The sequence below is a fragment of the Theropithecus gelada genome, chromosome 10 (genome assembly GCF_003255815.1).
Source record: "Theropithecus gelada isolate Dixy chromosome 10, Tgel_1.0, whole genome shotgun sequence".
NCBI lineage: Eukaryota > Metazoa > Chordata > Mammalia > Primates > Cercopithecidae > Theropithecus > Theropithecus gelada.
This window is the reverse complement of record NC_037678.1, coordinates 57,167,765-57,186,250: the sequence shown is the minus strand read 5'-3', so window position 1 is coordinate 57,186,250 and position 18,486 is coordinate 57,167,765. Positions and strand designations below refer to the sequence as shown.

The 18,486-nt window shown below is 45.7% G+C and overlaps 1 protein-coding gene across 1 annotated transcript; it reads left to right on the top strand.

Annotated features, from left to right (window-relative positions):
- The first annotated feature begins 3,012 nt into the window (after positions 1-3,012).
- Positions 3,013-14,724, top strand: WFDC2 (WAP four-disulfide core domain 2). Its single transcript, XM_025399241.1, has 4 exons — positions 3,013-3,164; positions 3,696-3,839; positions 13,142-13,294; positions 14,563-14,724. Exons 1-3 carry the CDS (start codon positions 3,089-3,091, stop codon positions 13,291-13,293), a joined length of 372 nt encoding a protein of 123 aa, XP_025255026.1. The 5' UTR covers positions 3,013-3,088; the 3' UTR covers position 13,294; positions 14,563-14,724.
- Positions 14,725-18,486: the final 3,762 nt, after the last annotated feature.

The following is an 18,486-nucleotide window of genomic DNA, read 5'->3' as shown; positions in this document are numbered from 1 at the left end:
TGTATTTTAACAAGCTTTCCAAGTGATTCTGATGCATGCTTAGGCCGGGTGCAGTGGCTCACACCTGTAATCCCAGCATTTTGAGAGACCATGACGGGTAGATCACCTGAGGTCAGGAGTTCAAGACCAACGTGGCCAATATGGTGAAACCCTGTCCCTACTAAAAATACAAAAATTAGCCGGATGTAGTGGCACCTGTAATTGCAGCTACCAGGAAGACTGAGGCAGGAGAATCGCTTGAACCTAGGAGGTGGGGTAAGGGAAGGGGAGGAGAGGGGAGGGGAGGGGAGGAGAGGGGAGGGGAGGAGAGGGGAGGGAAGGGAAGCCTGGGGGACAGAGCAAAACTCAGTCTCAAAAAAACAAAAAACAACCAAATAATGATCTGATGCATGCTCAGTTTTGAGACACGCTGCTCTAGCTGATGGTTGTTATATGTAAGATTGTAAGACTGTGTTGCCAGATCTTTTACTTTTTCCAAGAGAAGCTAGAGGTTTATTTTTATATGAAATTCCCTACTTTTAAATCTTGGCAACTAATTTAAAATTTCAAAACATACTGTGTAGTTAATAATGTATGTGCTGTAGCCAGATTTGCAACCTCTGATTTATGCTTTTTCCTTTAAACCTTATAATAATCTTATAAAACCCTTATAATCCTCCAAGACTGTTAGGATGATATACAGTTTATGCAGGAAGAAGATGCCGGTCAGAAAAGTGAAGTGTTTCTCTAAGTCACATAGCCAGAAAGTGGCCATGGATGCATTGTCCCTGATTGGGCATGGATGCATTTGGTTCTAAAGCCTCTGCCCTTTTAAATGATGTAAAGAGAATATATGTAACTATACCTAGCACAGAACTTGGCACCACAAAAGCTAAACATCTGATGCCATTGACTGATGAAAATTCCTTCCCCATCCTTCTGCCTGGCCCTGCCACCCTCCCTCAGTCTGCATTCCTGTAAGAGAATGCAGACTTATTTCCGGAGCACTCATGGCCATTGATCCAGTACCTCTCACGGGTCAGGCCTGGAGTCCCTGTGTCAATCGTGTGGATCTACTCAATGCTCCCAGTGAGTACATGGTTGTTCCATGGCAGGAACATTGCATTTGTGTTCTCACTGAAGTCCCACATAGGTGTCATTTTCACTGATGATGTGGCAGCTCAGATCCGGGAAAGGATTCATTCTAGAGCCCTCAGGTGGGAAGTGGTGGAGGTGGGAGTCAGACCCCAGACTCTGCCACCCCTTCAAGACCAATCAACAGGGTGCTCATAAGGGCCTGGGAGGGGCAAGGCTGGGCAATTTCCTGGCCCAGGGAGCTGAATAGGGCCGGGAAGAAAGCTGTTGGCAGCAGTGCCTAGGGCTGAATATACAGTAGCCAGCTGGGTCCATGGGCTAAAAATCGGCTGCTCACCCCAGTGTTCTCTTTGTGCCCTAACTGGATTTCACTAGCCTGCTATGGGCTGTGTCCCCGCCTGGCTCCTGCTCTTATTGTTGACTGAGCTCAGAGTAAATAGCCTTGGCCCCTCCCAACAACAGCATGTCCCCAGTCCCCAAGCTGAGCATGAGAAACCTGGGGAGGTGTTCTCAGCATCCATTTTGGGGATGGTGGCCAGATGTCCTCACATCACCAAACCCTACTCACCTGTCACTGTCATCCCAGCATTCACTGCCCCAGACTCACTCTAGCCTCCAGCAGCAAAGACCTCCTGGGGCTTCTAGAACCTCAAATCATTGGAGCAGGAAAGATGTTCGAAGGCACTTCTTGTCTAACTCCCTGGGTAACTCTGTTTTGGCACTTAACACCCTGGATTCTAAAACTTGATTTATACTTATCGGTCTCCTCCATCACGGGAGACACTTATTTCCGGAGCACTCACGGCCATTGATCCAGTACCTCTCCCGGGTCAGGCCTGGAGTCCCTGTGTCAATCGTGTGGATCTACTCAATGCTCCCAGTGAGTGCATGGTTGTTCCATGGCAGGAACATTGCATTTGTGTTCTCACTGACGTCCCACATAGGTGTCATTTTCACTGATGATGTGGCAGCTCAGATCCGGGAGAGGATTCATTCTAGGGCCCTCAGGTGGGAAGTGGTGGAGGTGGGAGTCAGACCCCAGACTCTGTCACCCCTTCAAGACCAGTGCTGGAGGGCCCCTTTTGACGACTTTCTCTTCACCAAGCGTCTTGACCTGCATATGTTACACAGTAGGCAGCCAGTGAATATTTACAATGGAATGGAAAAAACGAGTGCCTGGAGGGAGACACCTGGGTTCAAAACCTTATTTGTACAGCTTTGCAGGGGACCTTGTGGTGGAGGTGCGGTCCTAAATCCCTGAACACCCAGTTCCTTTGTCATATACAGCTGATAACAGTAACTCTCCGGTCAGAGGTTTGCTGGGATGATTCCTTGAGACAAGGAGCACAGAGCCTGGCACAGTCAGCCCTGATCAGGGGCCGGTAGGACAAAGAAAGGGCGGCAGAAACACACACCCAAATGGCTTGAGACTGGTAGGTGCTTCACCTTCCTGGGCCTGTTTCTGGTGAAGAGGGTTTGTTTATCAATAATAAGTGCTACTTCTGTAGACCCTACTATGTGCTCTGTATCACTACCCTAGCCCTCCATCAAGGGGGATCTGCCCTCTCATCTGGCTAACCCCAAATAGAACCCTTTAACTCGAATGCTCTACTGCCTCCCTGCGGGCCCTGCCCCATCCGCCTCAATCCCCGACTGGGGACACTCTGGAGAAACCTCGGAGTCTTGGAATAGAAACCCAGGAGCCCTGAGCCTTGGCCCTCAGGCCCCAGGAGGGAGGTCAGGAGGGAGGAGTGGACAAGGGTCCGGCCGCAGCCGGTCATGTCCTGGAAGCTGCTTTAAGTTCCTGGTTCCCACCGGGGCCAAGAGTGATACCTGATCCTGGGGGATTGTGAAATGACCTCAGGTGGCAGCCCGCCCCCGGGGCCTGCGAAGCCCTCCACCCTCCCCTTCCCCGCTCAGCTCCACCCCTACCCCACGCCCCCTCCCGCGCGCGCGGTTAAATCCCCGCACCTGAGCAGCGGCTCACACCTGCACCCCGCCCCGGCATAGCACCATGCCTGCCTGTCGCCTAGGTTCGCTAGCCGCGGCCCTCCTTGGCCTGCTGCTGTTCGGCTTTACCCTAGTCCCAGGTGAGTGGGGCGGGGAGACGCCCAGCGCCCAGAGGGGCCGAGCCACGAGCTCCAGGATGGAGCCAGGCGGAGGCGTAGCCTCTGGAGGCCGGGGAAGTGGGAATTCCTGGGTCGGAAGTGGCGGAGACCCTTGGAGCCTAGGGTGTGGGGTCCAATGTGCTGGAGGTGGAGAGACCACTGATGGCTGAAATTTGGGAGGGTTCTGTGCTGAACGAAGACACTCCGTGGCTGCAGTGGGCTGGGGGTGGGGGCTGCTCTGCCTCGACCGCGGAAGCTCCTAGACACTCAGCTGTGCCGGGTCCCCTAGGGCTGAGATCCGAGGGCCCCGACGCCAAGGGTTAGGAAGCTCTGGTATTCCCAGGGGCTAGGGACTCCTCCTGGTCTGGAAGTGGGAGTCTCTGGGGGCAGTAAGGGGACTCCTAGGGCCAGAGACTGAGAATTCCTTGGAGTTAAGCTTTGGAGCAGGAGGTGGCCATCCTCTGGGGCTTGCGCTACGCCCCACCCTCCACTGTCACGGGCCTGCCCTTCCAGGCACAGGAGCAGAGAAGACGGGCGTGTGCCCCAAGCTCCAGGCGGACCAGAACTGCACGCAGGAGTGCGTCTCGGACAGCGAATGCGCGGACAACCTCAAGTGCTGCAGCGCGGGCTGCGCCACCTTCTGCTCTCTGCCCAATGGTAACTCCACCACGGCCGAGCGGGGATGGGGCGGGGCTGCGCTGGGCTGGGAGGAGGCGGGAGGGCCTGGGTTCCGGGAACAGGGGCGCCCCAGGACCCAGGGACCCCCGGGAAAGTCAAGACGGATGAAACCAGATCCGCCAGTGCTCTCCCTCGCATGGTCCCGGGGGAGACAAAGGCGTCGTTGAAGCGCAGCCAAGGGGGGGTCCCCACCCCTAGCTGGATTCGAGTCTCTGGTGCATGACGGGCTTCCGGGCACGCACAGCCGGGACATTGTTCCCCGCGGCCTGTGGACCCGGGGCCGCAGTTTCCTTCTCGGACTGGCCGGAGCCTGCCCTGCGGGAAAGCCCGGAGCCTGGGGCTCTCACATCTCCTCTTGGAGTCCCTCCCTGGGGGCCTCCCCCAGCCCTGGGGGAAAGACCGGGAGGGCCTGGCCTGGCAAGATTTTCCCCAATTCCTCTGTCCAGGTGGAAAGGAACTTTACAGATTTAGGAAAGTGTCCCGCTCATCTTAAAGATGTGGAAGGGAGCATCGGCGAGAAAAAAATTGTTCTTGCCCAAGGTCACAAGGCCATCCCATGGCTGCAGGAGTCATAGTGAGGGTCTGTTTTTGCCTTTCGGGTCAGCTGGCTGAGTGATTTGAAGAAAGCGAGGAATCCTCCCCGGACACTGTATCACCCTTTGTTGTCTTTCAGTCAATCGCTTCCACTCTAAGGATTGAGTGAGCGCGAGCTGGGGACTCCTTCAAAGGTGCTTGCTGGAGCTGCAGTGTCTCCACCAGGCTGATCAGAGCAGGGGGTGGCTTAGGCAGCATGGAACCTCAGCTTCTCGTTCTCCAGAGGGAACTGCTGAGTTTTAGAGGCAGGGATAGGACCTGGAGAGAACCAAGGTACTGTAATGATGTTCTTTCCCGGAATACAGTCCCTGTGACTTTTCCTCTTTGTTATTTCCCTGAAGATGTCAGCACAGGCTGGGAAAGTTTGTAATACGGTGACCCCCAGACACCGACCAGCAGGGAAGTGGTAAGTGGAGGGGGACTGGCAGCCCACCAAGGGCAGCTTCAAGGTCAGGAGTCCCCTCCTCTGGGCCAGGGAGAGGAGGACCAGAAGGAGAGGAAGATTTGGAGAGAAAGCAGGCAGCAGGTAGATGAGAGAGGTGGAGGAGCAAAGGAGGGAGTCTTTGCTGTTTGATGGATGAAGAATTTGTTCCCTTATCTCAGATGGACAGACTGAGGCAGGAAGAGGGACAAGGTCAGATGGCCTCCTGTGCCAGGGGGGAAGCTTGGAGGTTTGAATCCTAGTTCTGCCATTTTCTAGTTGTGTGATCCTGACCATGTTGTTTTACCTCTCTGAGCCTCTGCTCTAAAATGGGAATAATTCCAAATTCTATAGGATTGTCATGATGACTAAATGAAATAATGCATGTAAAGTGTCTATTAGTGGGAAGATACTCCATACACAGTGACTTGTTTTGATCATAAATGGTTCCCTATTTATTCCCAGGACAGCCCAATATTGAAGGCTCCTACTCCTTTCAAGAGAATGAATTTCTTTGTATTAGGAAGTCAAGACTGTCGGCAACTTTTTAATTTTTTTTTTTTTGTATTATACTTTAAGTTCTGGGGTACATGTGCAGAACGTGCAGGTTTGTTACATAGGTATACATGTGCCATGGTGGTTTGCTGCATCCATCAACCCGTCATCTACATTAGGTATTTCTTCTAATGCTATCCCTCCCCTAACCCCCAACCTCCCTGACAGGCCCTGGTGTGTGATGTTCCCCTCCCTGTGTCCATGTGTTCTCATTGTTCAACTCCCACTTATGAGAACATGCAGTGTTTGGTTTTCTGTTCTTGTGTTAGTTTGCTGAGAATGATTTCCAGCTTCATCCATGTCTCTGCAAAGGATGTGAACTCATCATTTGTTATGGCTGCATAGTATTCCATAGTGTATACGTGCCACATTTTCTTTATCCAGTCTATCATTGATGGGCATTTGGGTTGGTTCCAAGTCTTTGCTATTGTGAACAGTGCTGCAATAAACATACATGTGCACGTGTCTTTATTGTCAAATGATTTATAATCCTTTGGGTATGTAGCCAGTAATGGGATTGCTGGGTCAAATGTTATTTCTTGTCCTAGATCCTTAAGAATCATCACACTCTCTTCCACAATGGTTGAACTAATTTACACTCCCACCAACAGTGTAAAAGCGTTCCTATTTCTCCACATCCTCTCCAGCATCTGTTGTTTCCTGACTTTTTAAGGATCTCCATTCTAACTGGTGTGAGATAGTATCTCATTGTTGTTTTGATTTGCATTTCTCTAATGACCAGTGATGATGAGCTTTTTTCGTTTGTTGGCTGCATAAATGTCTTCTTTTGAGAAGTGTCTGTTCATATCCTTTGCCCACATTTTGATGGGGTTTTTTTCTTGTAAATTTGTTTGAGTTTCTTGTAGATTCTGTATATTAACCCTTTGTCAGATGGATAGATTGAAAAAATTTTCTCCCAATCTGTAGGCTGCCTGTTCGATCTGATGCTAGTTTTTGTTTTTGTTTTTGTTTTTTTGTTTTTGTTTTTGTTTTTGTTTTTTGCTGTGCAGAAGCTCTTTAGTTTAATTAGATCCCATTTGTCAATTTTGGCTTTTGTTGCCATTGCTTTTGGTGTTTTAGTCATGAAGCCTTTGCCCATGCCTATGTCCTGAATGGTATTGCCTAGGTTTTCCTCTAGGGTTTTAATGGTTTTAGGTCTTACATTTAAGTCTTTAATCCATCTTGAGTTAATTTTTGTATAAGGTGTAAGGAAGGGGTCCAGTTTAACTTTTCTGCATATGGCTAGCCAGTTTTCCCAACACCATTTATTAAATAGGGAATCCTTTCTCCATTGCTTGTTTTTGTCAGGTTTGTCAAAGATCAGATGGTTGTAGATGTGTAGTGTTATTTCTGAGGCCTCTGTTCTGTTCCATTGGTCTATATATCTGTTTTGGTACCAGTATCATGCTGTTTCAGTTACTGTAGCCTGGTAGTATAGTTTGAAGTCAGTTAGCGTGATGCCTCCAGCTTTGTTCTTTTTGTTTAGGATTGTCTTGGCTATGTGGGCTTTTATTCCATATGAAATTTAAAGTCGTTTTTTTCTAATTCTGTGAAGAAAGTCAGTGGTAGCTTGATGGGGATAGCATTTAATCTATAAATTACTTTGGGCAGTATAGCCATTTTCATGATATTGATTCTTCTTATCCATGAGTGTGGATTGTTTTTCCATTTGTTTGTATCCTCTCTTATTTCACTGAGCAGTGGTTTGTAGTGCTCCTTGAAGAGGTCCTTCACCTCCCTTGTAAGTTATATTCCTGGTATTTTATTCTCTTTGTAGCAATTGCGAATGGGAATTCACTCATGATTTGGCTCTGTTTGTCTATTATTGGTGTATAGGAATGCTTGTGATTTTGCACATTGATTTTGTATCCTGAGACTTTACTGAAGTTGCTTATCAGCTTAAGGAGATTTTGGGCTGAGACAATAGGGTTTTCTAAATATACAATCATTTCATCTGCAAACAGGGACAATTTGACTTCCTTTTTTCTTAATTGAATACCCTTTATTTCTTTCTCTTGACTGATTGCCCTGGCCAGAATTTCCAATACTATGTTGAATAGGAGTGGTGAGAGAGAGCATCCCTGTCTTGCATCAGTTTTCAAAGGGAATGCTTCCAGCTTTTGCCCATTTGGTATGATGCTGGCTGTGGGTTTGTCATAAATAACTCTTATTATTTTGAGATACATTCCATCAACACCTAGTTTATTGAGTGTTTTAGCTTGAAGTCTTGCATCCCAGGGATGAAGCCAACTTGATCGTGGTGGATAAGCTTTTCGATATGCTGCTGGATTCGGTTTGCTAGTATTTTATTGAGGATTTTCGCATTGATGTTCATCAGGGATATTGACTTGAATTTTTGTTTTTGTTTTTGTTGTGTCTTTGCCAGGTTTTGGTATCGGGATGATGCTGGCCTCATAAAATGAGTTGGGGAGGAGTCCCACTTTTTCTGTTGTTTGGAATAGTTTCAGAAGGAATGGTACCAGCAACTCCTCTTTGTACCTCTGGTAGAAATCGGCTGTGAATCCATCTGGTCCCAGACTTTTTTTGGTTGGTAGGCTATTAATCACTGCCTCAATTTTGGAACTTGTTATTGGTCGATTCAGGGATTCGACTTCTTCCTGGTTTAGACTTGGGAGGGTGTATGTGTCCAGGAATTTATCCATTTCTTCTAGGTTTTCTAGTTTATTTGTGCAGAGATGTTCATAATATTCTTTGATGGTAGATTGTATTTCTGTGGGATCAGTGGTGATATCCCCTTTGTCATTTTTTATTGTGTCTCTTTGATTCTTTTCTTTTTTCTTCTTTATTAATCTGGCTAGCAGTCTATTTTGTTGATGTTTTTCAAAAAACCAGCTTGTGGATTCATTGATTTTTTTTTTGAAGGATTTTTCATGTCTCTATCTCCTTCAGTTCTGCTCTGATCTTAGTTATTTCTTGTCTTCTGCTAGCTTTTGAATTTGTTTGTTCTTGCTTCTCTAGTTCTTTTAATTGTGATGTCAGGGTGTCGATTTTGGATCTTTCCTGCTTTCCCTTGTGGGCATTTAGTGCTATAAATTTCCTTCTAAGCACTGCTTTAGCTGTGTCTCAGAGATTCTGGTATGTTGTGTCTTTGTTCTCATTGGTTTCAAAGAACTTATTTATTTCTGCCTTAATTTTGTTATTTACCTAGTAGTCATTCAGGAGCAGGTTGTTCAGTTTCCATGTAGTTGTGCAGTTTTGAGTGAGTTTCTTAATCCTGAGTTCTAATTTGATGGCACTGTGGTCTGAGAGACTGTTTGTTATGATTTCCGTTCTTTTGTATTTGCTAAGTAGTGTTTTACTTCCAATTATGTGGTCAGTTGTAGAATAAGTGCGATGTGGTGCTGAGGAGAATGTATATTCTGTTGATTTGGTGTGGAGAGTTCTGTAGATGTCTATTAGGTCCACTTGGTCCAGAGCTGAGTTCAAGTCCTAGATATCTTTGTTAATTTTCTGTCTCATTAATCTGTCTAATATTGACAGTGGGGGTTAAAGTTTTCCACTATTATTGTGTGGGAGTCTAAGTCTCTTTGCAGGTCTCTAAGAACTTGCTTTATGAATCAGGATGCTCCTGTATTGGGTGCATATATATTTAGGATAGTTAGCTCTTCTTGTTGCATTGATCCCTTTACCATTGTGTAATGCCCTTCTTTGTCTCCTTTGATCTTTGTTGATCTTTGTTGGTTTAAACTCTGTTTTATCAGAGAATAGGATTGCAACTGCTGCTTTTTTTTTTTTTGCTGTCCATTTGCTTGGTTAATGTTACTGCATCCCTTTATTTTTAGCCGATGTGTCTTTGCACGTGAGATGGTCTCCTGAATACAGCACACCGATGGGTCTTGACTCTTTATCCAATTTGCCAGTCTTTGTCTTTTAATTGGGGCATTTAGCCTGTTTACATTTAAGGTTAATATTATTATATGTGAATTTGATCCTGTCGTTATGATGCTAACTGGTTATTTTGTCCATTAGTTGATGCAGTTTCTTCATAGCGTTGATGGTCTTTACAACTGGGTATATTTTTGCAGTTGCTGATACCAGTTGTTTCTTTCCATGTTTAGTGCTCCCTTCAGGAGGCCTTGTAAGGCAGGCCTTTTGGTAACAAAATCTCTCAGCATTTGTTTGTCTATATAGGATTTTATTTCTCCTTCACTTATGAAGCTTACTTTGGCTGGATATGAAATTCTGGGTTGAAAATTCTTTCCTTTAAGAATATTGAATATTGACCCCCACTCTCTTCTGGCTTGTAGGGTTTCTGTAGAGAGATCTGCTGTTAGTCTGATGGGCTTCCCATAGTGGGTAATCCGACCTTTCTCTCTGGGTGCCCTTAACATTTTTTTCTTCATTTCAGCCTTGGGGAATCTGATGATTATGTGTCTTGGGGTTGTTCTTCTCAAGGAGTATCGTTGTGGTGTTCTCTGTATTTCCTGAATTTGAATGTTGACCTGTCTTGCTAGGTTGGGGAAGTTCTCCTGGATAACATTCTGAAGAGTGTTTTCCAACTCGGTTCCATTCTCCCCGTCACTTTCAGGTACACCAATCAAACATAGGTTTGGTCTTTTCACATAGTCCCATATTTCTTGGAGGCTTTGTTCATTCTTTTTCATTATTTTTTCTCTAATCTTGTCTTCATGCTTTATTTCATTAAGTTGATCTTCAATCTCTGATATTCTTCTTCCGCTTGATCAATTCGGCTATTGATACTTGTGTAGGCTTCATGAAGTTCTTGTGCTGTGTTTTTCAGCTCCATCAGGTCATTTATGTTCTTCTCTAAACTGTTTACTGTAGTTAGCAATTCCTCTAACCTTTTTCCAAGGTTCTTAGCTTTCTTGCATTGGGGTTAGAACATGCTTCTTTAGCTTGGAGGAATTTGTTATTACCCACCTTCTGAAGCCTGCTTCTGTCAATTCGTCGAACTCATTCTCCATCCAGTTTTGTTCCCTTACTGGCGAGGAGTTGTGATCCTTTGGAGGAGAGGAGGTGTTCTGGTGTTTGGAATTTTCAGCCTTTTTGTGTGGTTTCTCCCCATCTTCATGGATTTATCTACCTTTGGTCTTTGATGGTGATGACCTTTGGATGGGATTTCTGAGTGGATGTTGTTTTTGTTGATGTTGATGCTATTCCTTTCTGTTTGTTAGTTTTCCTTCTAACAGGCCCCTCAGCTGCAGGTCTGTTGGAGTTTGCTGGAGGTCCACTCCAGACCCTGTTTGCCTGGCTATCACCAGCGGAGGCTGCAGAACAGCAAAGATTGCTGCCTGTTCCTTCCTCTGGAAGCTTTGTCCCAGAGGGACACCTGCCAGATGCCAGCTGGAGCTCTCCTGTATGAGGTGTCAGTCAGCCCCTGCTGGAAGGTATCTCTCAGTCAGGAGACACAGAAGTCAGGGACTCACTTGAGGAGGCAGTCTGACCCTTAGCAGAGCTCGAATACTGTGCTGGGAGATCATCTGCTCTCTTCAGAACTGGCAGGCAGGCTGAAGTCATGCCCACAGCTGCCCCTTCCCCCAGGTGCTCTGTCCCAGGGAGATAGGAGTTTTATCTATAAGCCTCTGACTAAGGCTGCTGCCTTTTTTTCAGAGATGCCCTGCCCAGAGAGGAGGAATCTAGAGAGGCAGTCTGGCTACAGCGGCTTTGCCAAGCTGCACTGGGCCCTGCCCAGTTTGAATTTCCGGGTGGCTTTGTTTACTCTGTGAGGGGAAAACTGCCTACTCAAGCCTCAGTAATGGTGGACGCCCCACCCCCAACCAAGCTCAAGAGTCCCAGGTTGACTTCAGATTGCTGTGCTGGCAGCGAGAATTTTAAGCCAGTGGATCTTAGCTTGCTGTGCTCTGTCGGGGTGGGATCCACTGAACTAGACCACTTGGCTCCCTGGCTTCAGCCCCCTTTCCGGGGCAGTGAATGGTTCTGTCTCACTGGCATTCCAGGTGCCACTGGAGTATGAAAGAAAAAAAAATAAATCCTGCAGCTAGCTCAGTGTCTGCCCAAATGGCCACCCAGTTTTGTGCTTGAAACCCAGGGCCCTGGTGGTGTAGGCACCCGAGGGAATCTCTTGGTCTGTGGGTTGCGAAGACTGTGGGAAAAGCATAGTATCTGCTCCAGAGTGCACCATTCCTCATGGCACAGTCCCTCACAGCTTCCCTTGGCTAGGGGAGGGAGTTCCCTGACCCCTTGGGCTTCCCAGGTGAGGTGACACCCTACCCTGCCTCTGCTTGCCCTCTATGGGCTGCACCCACTGTCTAACCAGTCCCAATGAGATGAGCCATGTACCTCAGTTGAAAATGCAGAAATCACCTGCCTTCTGCGTCGATCTCACTGGGAGCTGCAGACTGGATATCCAGCCATCTTGAAAGCTGAACCTAAATCTTTTTTTTTTTTTTTTTTTTTTTAAGATGGAGTCTCGCTCTGTCGCCCAGACTGGAGTGCAGTGGCATGATCTTGGCTCACTACAACCTCCATCCTCCTGGGTGCAAGAGATTCTTCTGCCTCAGCCTTCCAAGTAGCTGGGATTACAGGTGCATGCCACCATGCCCAGCTAATTTTTTTGTATTTTTAGTACACGGGGGGGTCTCGAAGTCCTGACTTCCAATGATCCACCCGCCTCAGCTTCCCAAAGTGTGGGATTACAGGCGTGAGCCACCACATCTGGTGATCTGTCGGCCACTTTCATTGTCCTCTATAGCTAATCATCCAACTCTGTGCCTGTGTTTTACAACAAAAACCTGCACGTTTATAGCAGCTTTATTTATAATTGCCGAAAGTTGGAAGCAACCAAGATGTCCCTCAGTTGACGAATGGATTTGCCTGGGCCTGGCTCCCCTCTATCTAACCAGGAAGTGGAGTGTGATTTTGTGTGTGTATGTGTGTGTGTGTGTTAGTGGAAGGATGTGTGGTTTCTCTCTGCATGGATGAATGAGTGTATTTGGAGGGTCACAGTGCTGAGAGACTGTAACTGGGATTAGGTTTATGGGTATGAGTGAAGATTATAAGTGTGTAACCCCTCACATGTGTACTGTACTTTATACTTTAAGTGGCAGCATAGTGCTTAACCATGGCAGCAGCGGTTAACACATAGACTCTGGAGCTAGATTTCTTGGGGTTCAAATTCTGCCTCAATTCTGTGTGACCTTAGGCAAATTATTTAACTTCTCAGTGCCTCAGTTTCCTCACTTGTAACACGAGGAAATATTAACAGATCCCTCCCCCTCTTTTAGGATTATTGTGAGAATTAGAAGAGTTAATATATGTTAGGGGCTTAACATAATACCTGGCATGTAGTAAGAGCTAATTAAGCGTTCACTGTTATAATTTCTCATTATAACTACAGAGTAGTTTGATATTTCAGGGAGAAATAATATGTTTGTTTCCACTGCTTTCACAACCCTGTGTTGTAATTAGCACTGGTTCCGCTGACACCCAAAGACACAGAGGCTCTGGGAGATTTCTGGCTCTAGGCCATAAAGTCCCACAAAGACAGAGTTGGGACTCAAGCTGAGGTCCTGTGATTCCATTGGGGAGCAGGAGGAGGGATTTGCAGGTGATCTTTCTGGGCCTCCTTAGGTGCCCAAGATGGACTCAGGCAGGCAGCTCTGCTGTATGTGAAGCCAAGTGAGGGGCAGTAGGGGGAGCATGCTGCAAGTACAACTTAACCTCCCTGTATCCCCTCTGCCCACTTACCCTTACTCCTTTTTCTACCCAGATAAGGAGGGTTCCTGCCCCCAGGTGAACAGTAACTTCCCCCAGCTCGGCCTCTGTCGGGACCAGTGCCAGGTGGACAGCCAGTGTCCTGGCCGGATGAAATGCTGCCACAATGGCTGTGGGAAAGTGTCCTGTGTCACTCCCAATTTCTGAGGTAGGTGAATGGGAGACAGAAAGCACATTGATGGCCAGGTGTTGTGGGAAACAGGAGAAAACGTCACCCAGGCAGAGGTGAAGGGAGGTTAGTTGCAGAGACAGTTGGGAAAGGTATACCAGAGGGGTGACCCTCAGCCTGTTCTAAAAGAAGAGTGAAAGGTGGGCAGTCTGATGAGCTGCATGGGGAGGCTGTCTCAGGTGGAGGGAACAGAATAAGCAAGAGCTTGGCCAGGTATGGTGGCTCACGCCTGTAATCCCAGCACTTTGGGAGGCTGAGGTGGGCGGATCACCTGAGGTCGGGAGTTCAAGACCAGCCTGACCAACATGGATAAACCCCATCTCCACTAAAAATATCCCCCCAAAAAACCAAAAAAACCAAAAAAACAAACCAAAAAACCTTTATGGACTTGGTGGTGGGTGCCTGTAATCCCAGCTACTCAGGGGGCTGAGGCAGGAGAATTGCTTGAACCTGGGAGACAGAGGTTGTGGTGAGCCGAGATGTCACCATTGCACTCCAGCCTGGGCAACAAGAGCGAAACTCCGTCTCAAATTTAAAAAAAAAAAAAAAAAGCAAGAGCTTGGTGGTACCCTTGGGCTGAAATCTTGTGGTTGTCATGTGCTACTTTTAACAATTTCTCAGCAAAGGAATCTGAAGATAACTGATAGAATTCAATAGTGCACAGGTGAGCAACTGAAGCCCAGAGAGGGGGTGTGCTCTTGGTGCCCGAGAGGGAACTATGGTTTCTCTAAACTAAGCTATGGTCTCCCTGGAGCCAGAGCTCTCAGATGCCAACTGCATGGATAGGCTTTGCAGTCAAGAAGACCCAGGTTCAAATGTTAGCTCTGACACTTACCTAGCCTTTCACCTCCCTGAGTCACAGTTATCTTGGTTATAAAATGCAGCTAAATAAGATCTAATGGATCAGATAATCCCATTTAAACCTAAGGAATGAAGGCATGGCAGAACTTCCTAATAGTAGAGGGATTCTTAGGGAAAGAAATGGCCATGGTCCCTCAGGAAGGCCACAGTGGACATCCGGGACCACAGTATACCCAGGTGCCTGCTAGGGATGGTCTGAAGGAGAAGAGTATGTCTAGAATCTGTAGAAAATGCAAGCAGGCCCCCCCAGAAGGTGAGGCTTTGCTGCATGGGTGTGTGGGATGGGGTGGGGTCAAGGAGCTGGTGTAGGATTTAAGCTGCAGGTACTCTTGCCTAATCTAATGGATATTGTTGTCGATGGTGTTGTTGTGATTTTCTTCCTCCAGCTCCAGCCACCACCAGGCTGAGCAGTGGGGAGAGAAAGTTTCTGCCTGGCCCTGCATCTGGTTCCAGCCCACCTGCCCTCCCCTTTTTCTGACCTCTGTATTCCCTCCTGGGCTGACCACAGCTTCTCCCTTTTCCAACCAATAAAGTAACCACTTTCAGCATGTTCTGTCTCTGTCTCCCCTGAGTTGGGCTGAGGTGGGTGGGCAAGTGTTAAGGGTGTGACCAGATCATCCAGGCATGAAAGAGACTGGTAGGTGTTAGCACTCTCCTGGTGGATCCTTGCACCAACCCTGTGAATCTGGTCATTATTCCTCCAGGGGGATGGATGAGAAAACAGAGGCTCAGACGGGTGGTGGGATGCTTCCAAAGTCACTCAGATTCATTGCTGGGGGTGCTGATAATAGCAGCAGCATGTACCAGATGCCAGACACGGTGCTGGGAGATCCTCTGGCTCCTCAAAACAGTCCCCAGAGTGGTAAACAACATACCCCTGTCATAGACCTGGACTCCATGAGGTTACTTGCCAGTGGCCACACAGAAAGATGGCAAAGCCAGGATCCTCTCTTGTTGATACTTTAAATCAAAGTTTTATTTTATATAAGTAATATAGTCATATGCATCAAAGCTCAAAAGATTAAGAAAAGATATACAATGAAAAGTGTCTTTCACCCTTTACCCCCTGCCTCCACCTTCCACCCCAGCCACCAAGTTGTTTTCTATGGAGACAACAATTGTTCTCAGTTTCTTGTGTTTCTTTTCAGATGTGTATCCCCAACTCTCAATCCTTTCTCTCTCCCTTCTCTGTTTCTTCCTCTTTTCCTTTCTATTCCCCCTCTATGCCTCACTCTATTCTTTCTCTCTCCTCTATTCCTTCCTCTCCATCCTCTCTCTCCATGCCCCCTCTCTTAATGCCCCTCTGTCTATGTACATTCCTCTCTCTATCCCCTTCTCTCCTCACTCCCTATCTCTATCATCTCTTTCCATCTGCTAGAGTAGGTAGACATGAGCAGGACAAGAGAGGGCTCCCCCTCACACACCCAGGAATGTCGGGTGACTATCAGGTGATGGTCGGGTAGTGGTTAAACTGTCTCTCTAACATGATCATTGGGCTGGGCGCAGTGGCTCATGCCTGTAATCCTAGCACTTTGGGAGCCCGAGGCGGGTGGATCACCTGAGATCAGGAGTTTGAGACCAGCCTGGCCAACATGGCCAAACCCCATCTCTACTAAAAATACAAAAATTAGCCAGGCATGGTGGCGGGCACCTGTAATCCCAGCTATTCTGGAGGCTGAGGCAAGAGAACTGCTTGAACCCAGGAGGTAGAGTGAGCTCAGATCACACCACTGCACTCCAGCGTGGACGACAGACAGAGACTCCATCTTTTTTCTTTAAAATAAAAAAAATTACAAATAAAAGTTTTCTTGGCTCTGAAAAACAAAGATCAGCAACATTTTAAGTAAAAAGTAATAAAAAGGGTTATTTTAGTCTTCTATTAGTTCAGTCTATACAGTTAACACCTGTTCTGCTTGATATTCATGAACATTTCAGCTCTCCATGAGAGTCCTGAAAGTTTTCCCTTGATTCTAATGTCACAGTCTCCAAAGTTATCAGAAACCCGCGTTCAAGAGCACCTGTCAAAGTCCTATAGCTGATTATAAGCCACCTTTTGAAGAGAATCAAAACAAGACAATAATTGTCTGTGGGTGACAAAAAGTCTTAGAACAGCCACTACTAAGGCCACAATTGACTAAGAATTTTGGTTACTTCTGTGGCATACAACAATTTTACACAAGTTATAATTATTAACTATATACACTAAGCCATATCAGAATTATAGGGCTTTCCAATAATTTTGGAACACATACTAATAACATATTTATACAAATACAGCCCAAAGAAAGCTAAACACCATTTCATATTTGACAATGCTTCCTGTATGATTTTTATACCAAATGAGCCAAATATGTCATTTTTGGACTTTAGGGGACCTAATAGCTATAAGATTAATTAGGTCAGAAAAAGACATAATTTATAATTTGGTTTTGGAAAGTTTGTTACTATCAAAGGTTTTATAAAACCTTGGTATTATAAAAGAATGGTAGGCCATCCTAAGTCATCTAGCCAAAATAACTCAAAAATTTTAAAAAGGCAAAAAACTTTATTCACGGAAAATCTTGTTCAAAAGAGAAAGCCAAATTTCACCTTTGCATTAGTATACTATTAATATCAAACCCAATTCTTAGTAGAATCTTAGACAAATCTCTTCAATTTTAATGTTTGACCCTAAGGTAAGATTCTCATAAATCTTATGACCCTTTATACATTTTTGTTAAAGAGCAGATCAGTGCTCCAAGAAAACCCTTTTGTGCTTTTATTCCAATGTTCAATTTACAAAAAAACTGAATACTATCACTTTAGCCAATATGTTCACACACAGAATTTCTTTTATAAGATTAATCTTTCACAAACCTATCACAACTTGCTCAAACCTTCAGCTTTATCCTATCTTACTTAAAACCTTTAACTCTCTAAACTAGTGTAGCCAAAAAACTCCCACATCTCCATGCCTTCTTATAATTTTTTACCGAAAACACATTTCATTTTCCTAACACACCTTGCATGTAAAACGTTTCTTTAGTAGTCTCAATTACATGTTACACTGTTAACTCTTAGCAACTTTTATTTTTGCTGAAAACCCCAATAAGTGAGTGATTTTTAATTATGTAGCAGGTGTGGAGCCTAAGATATGAGACAAAGATGCAGGTAAGGTCTCTTTCCAGCATAGTGACGGGGCATCCCCAACTCCACATGTCCACAGGCCTTACCTAGAGTCTAATAGCTCAAAGAATAGCTCTTCTTTGACTTTTTAAAAGTCAAAGAAGCACGTCAAGATCTTAAAGCATTAGCAAACCTAATATCTGACCTAATTTAGACTAAATGTCTTTATTTTACCAACAATTTTTTAAACTGTCCTTATCTTCCAAAGCTTATTAAAGTCACGTGAACTAAAAGGCATTAGTTTTTATTTTCCTGGCAAAATATTTGATTTAAGCACTTATTTTTAAGCCAATTAATCAGAGCTCCTTCATATATAAATGTCACACACAAAACACATATAAATATACAGACAGAAGAAGATCCAGTAGTTGTAAGATTTTTCATTGGGCACTTTTTAAGTTTCTTAATTGGATTACTGGCTTCAGGGTGGGGTCCTTTGAGGAAGAGGGCTAAGAAAACATGCCATTTCTAGGGCCTAATAAGCAGATACAGATGGAAAGCAAAACAGATCCCCAAAAATTCAAGGTCATATTTTTATGCCAGATCCTGGATTTCCAAAAAAGAAACACTACAGAACAAGACAATGAATGATCTTACTGTGAGTTTCATTGCAAGACAACCCAGAGTCAATTGGCCCATCCTGTGATCAGCCTATCCCCCATGGAAGCCTTATCTCAATGGTGGGGTGGGGGGTGGGGACATTTGCATACCTTCCAGGTGGCTGAGAGCATGCCTCTCTGATCCAAACGTGCAGAGAGCCAAGTAGCCCCCCAAAACTGCCACTGGTCATGCCCAAAAGTGTATTTGCTACCTAGTTATTACACACAAAATCTCACTCATAATGCGAAGTAATTTCTGATACTCTAAAAAGTAAAAAAGTCAGATAATGCAATGCAAAACAGAACAGAGCCTTAGCTTTTGAGAGAGATCTGCTTTCAATTCCTGGGGTTTAATGAGGAAAACAGTTTTCCCTAAAACGGGGTCTGTGGCGCCTCCTCTGTTTTTCTCAAGGAGTCCAAGGCTGTTAGAAATTATCTTAGGTCCTCTCATGTATGCATCAAGAGTGGCAAGTATCGGGTGAAAACCCCACCCCCGATATTCAACGTGGGTTCTTTTCTATTTCCCTAAGCATCAGCTGGTCTGAG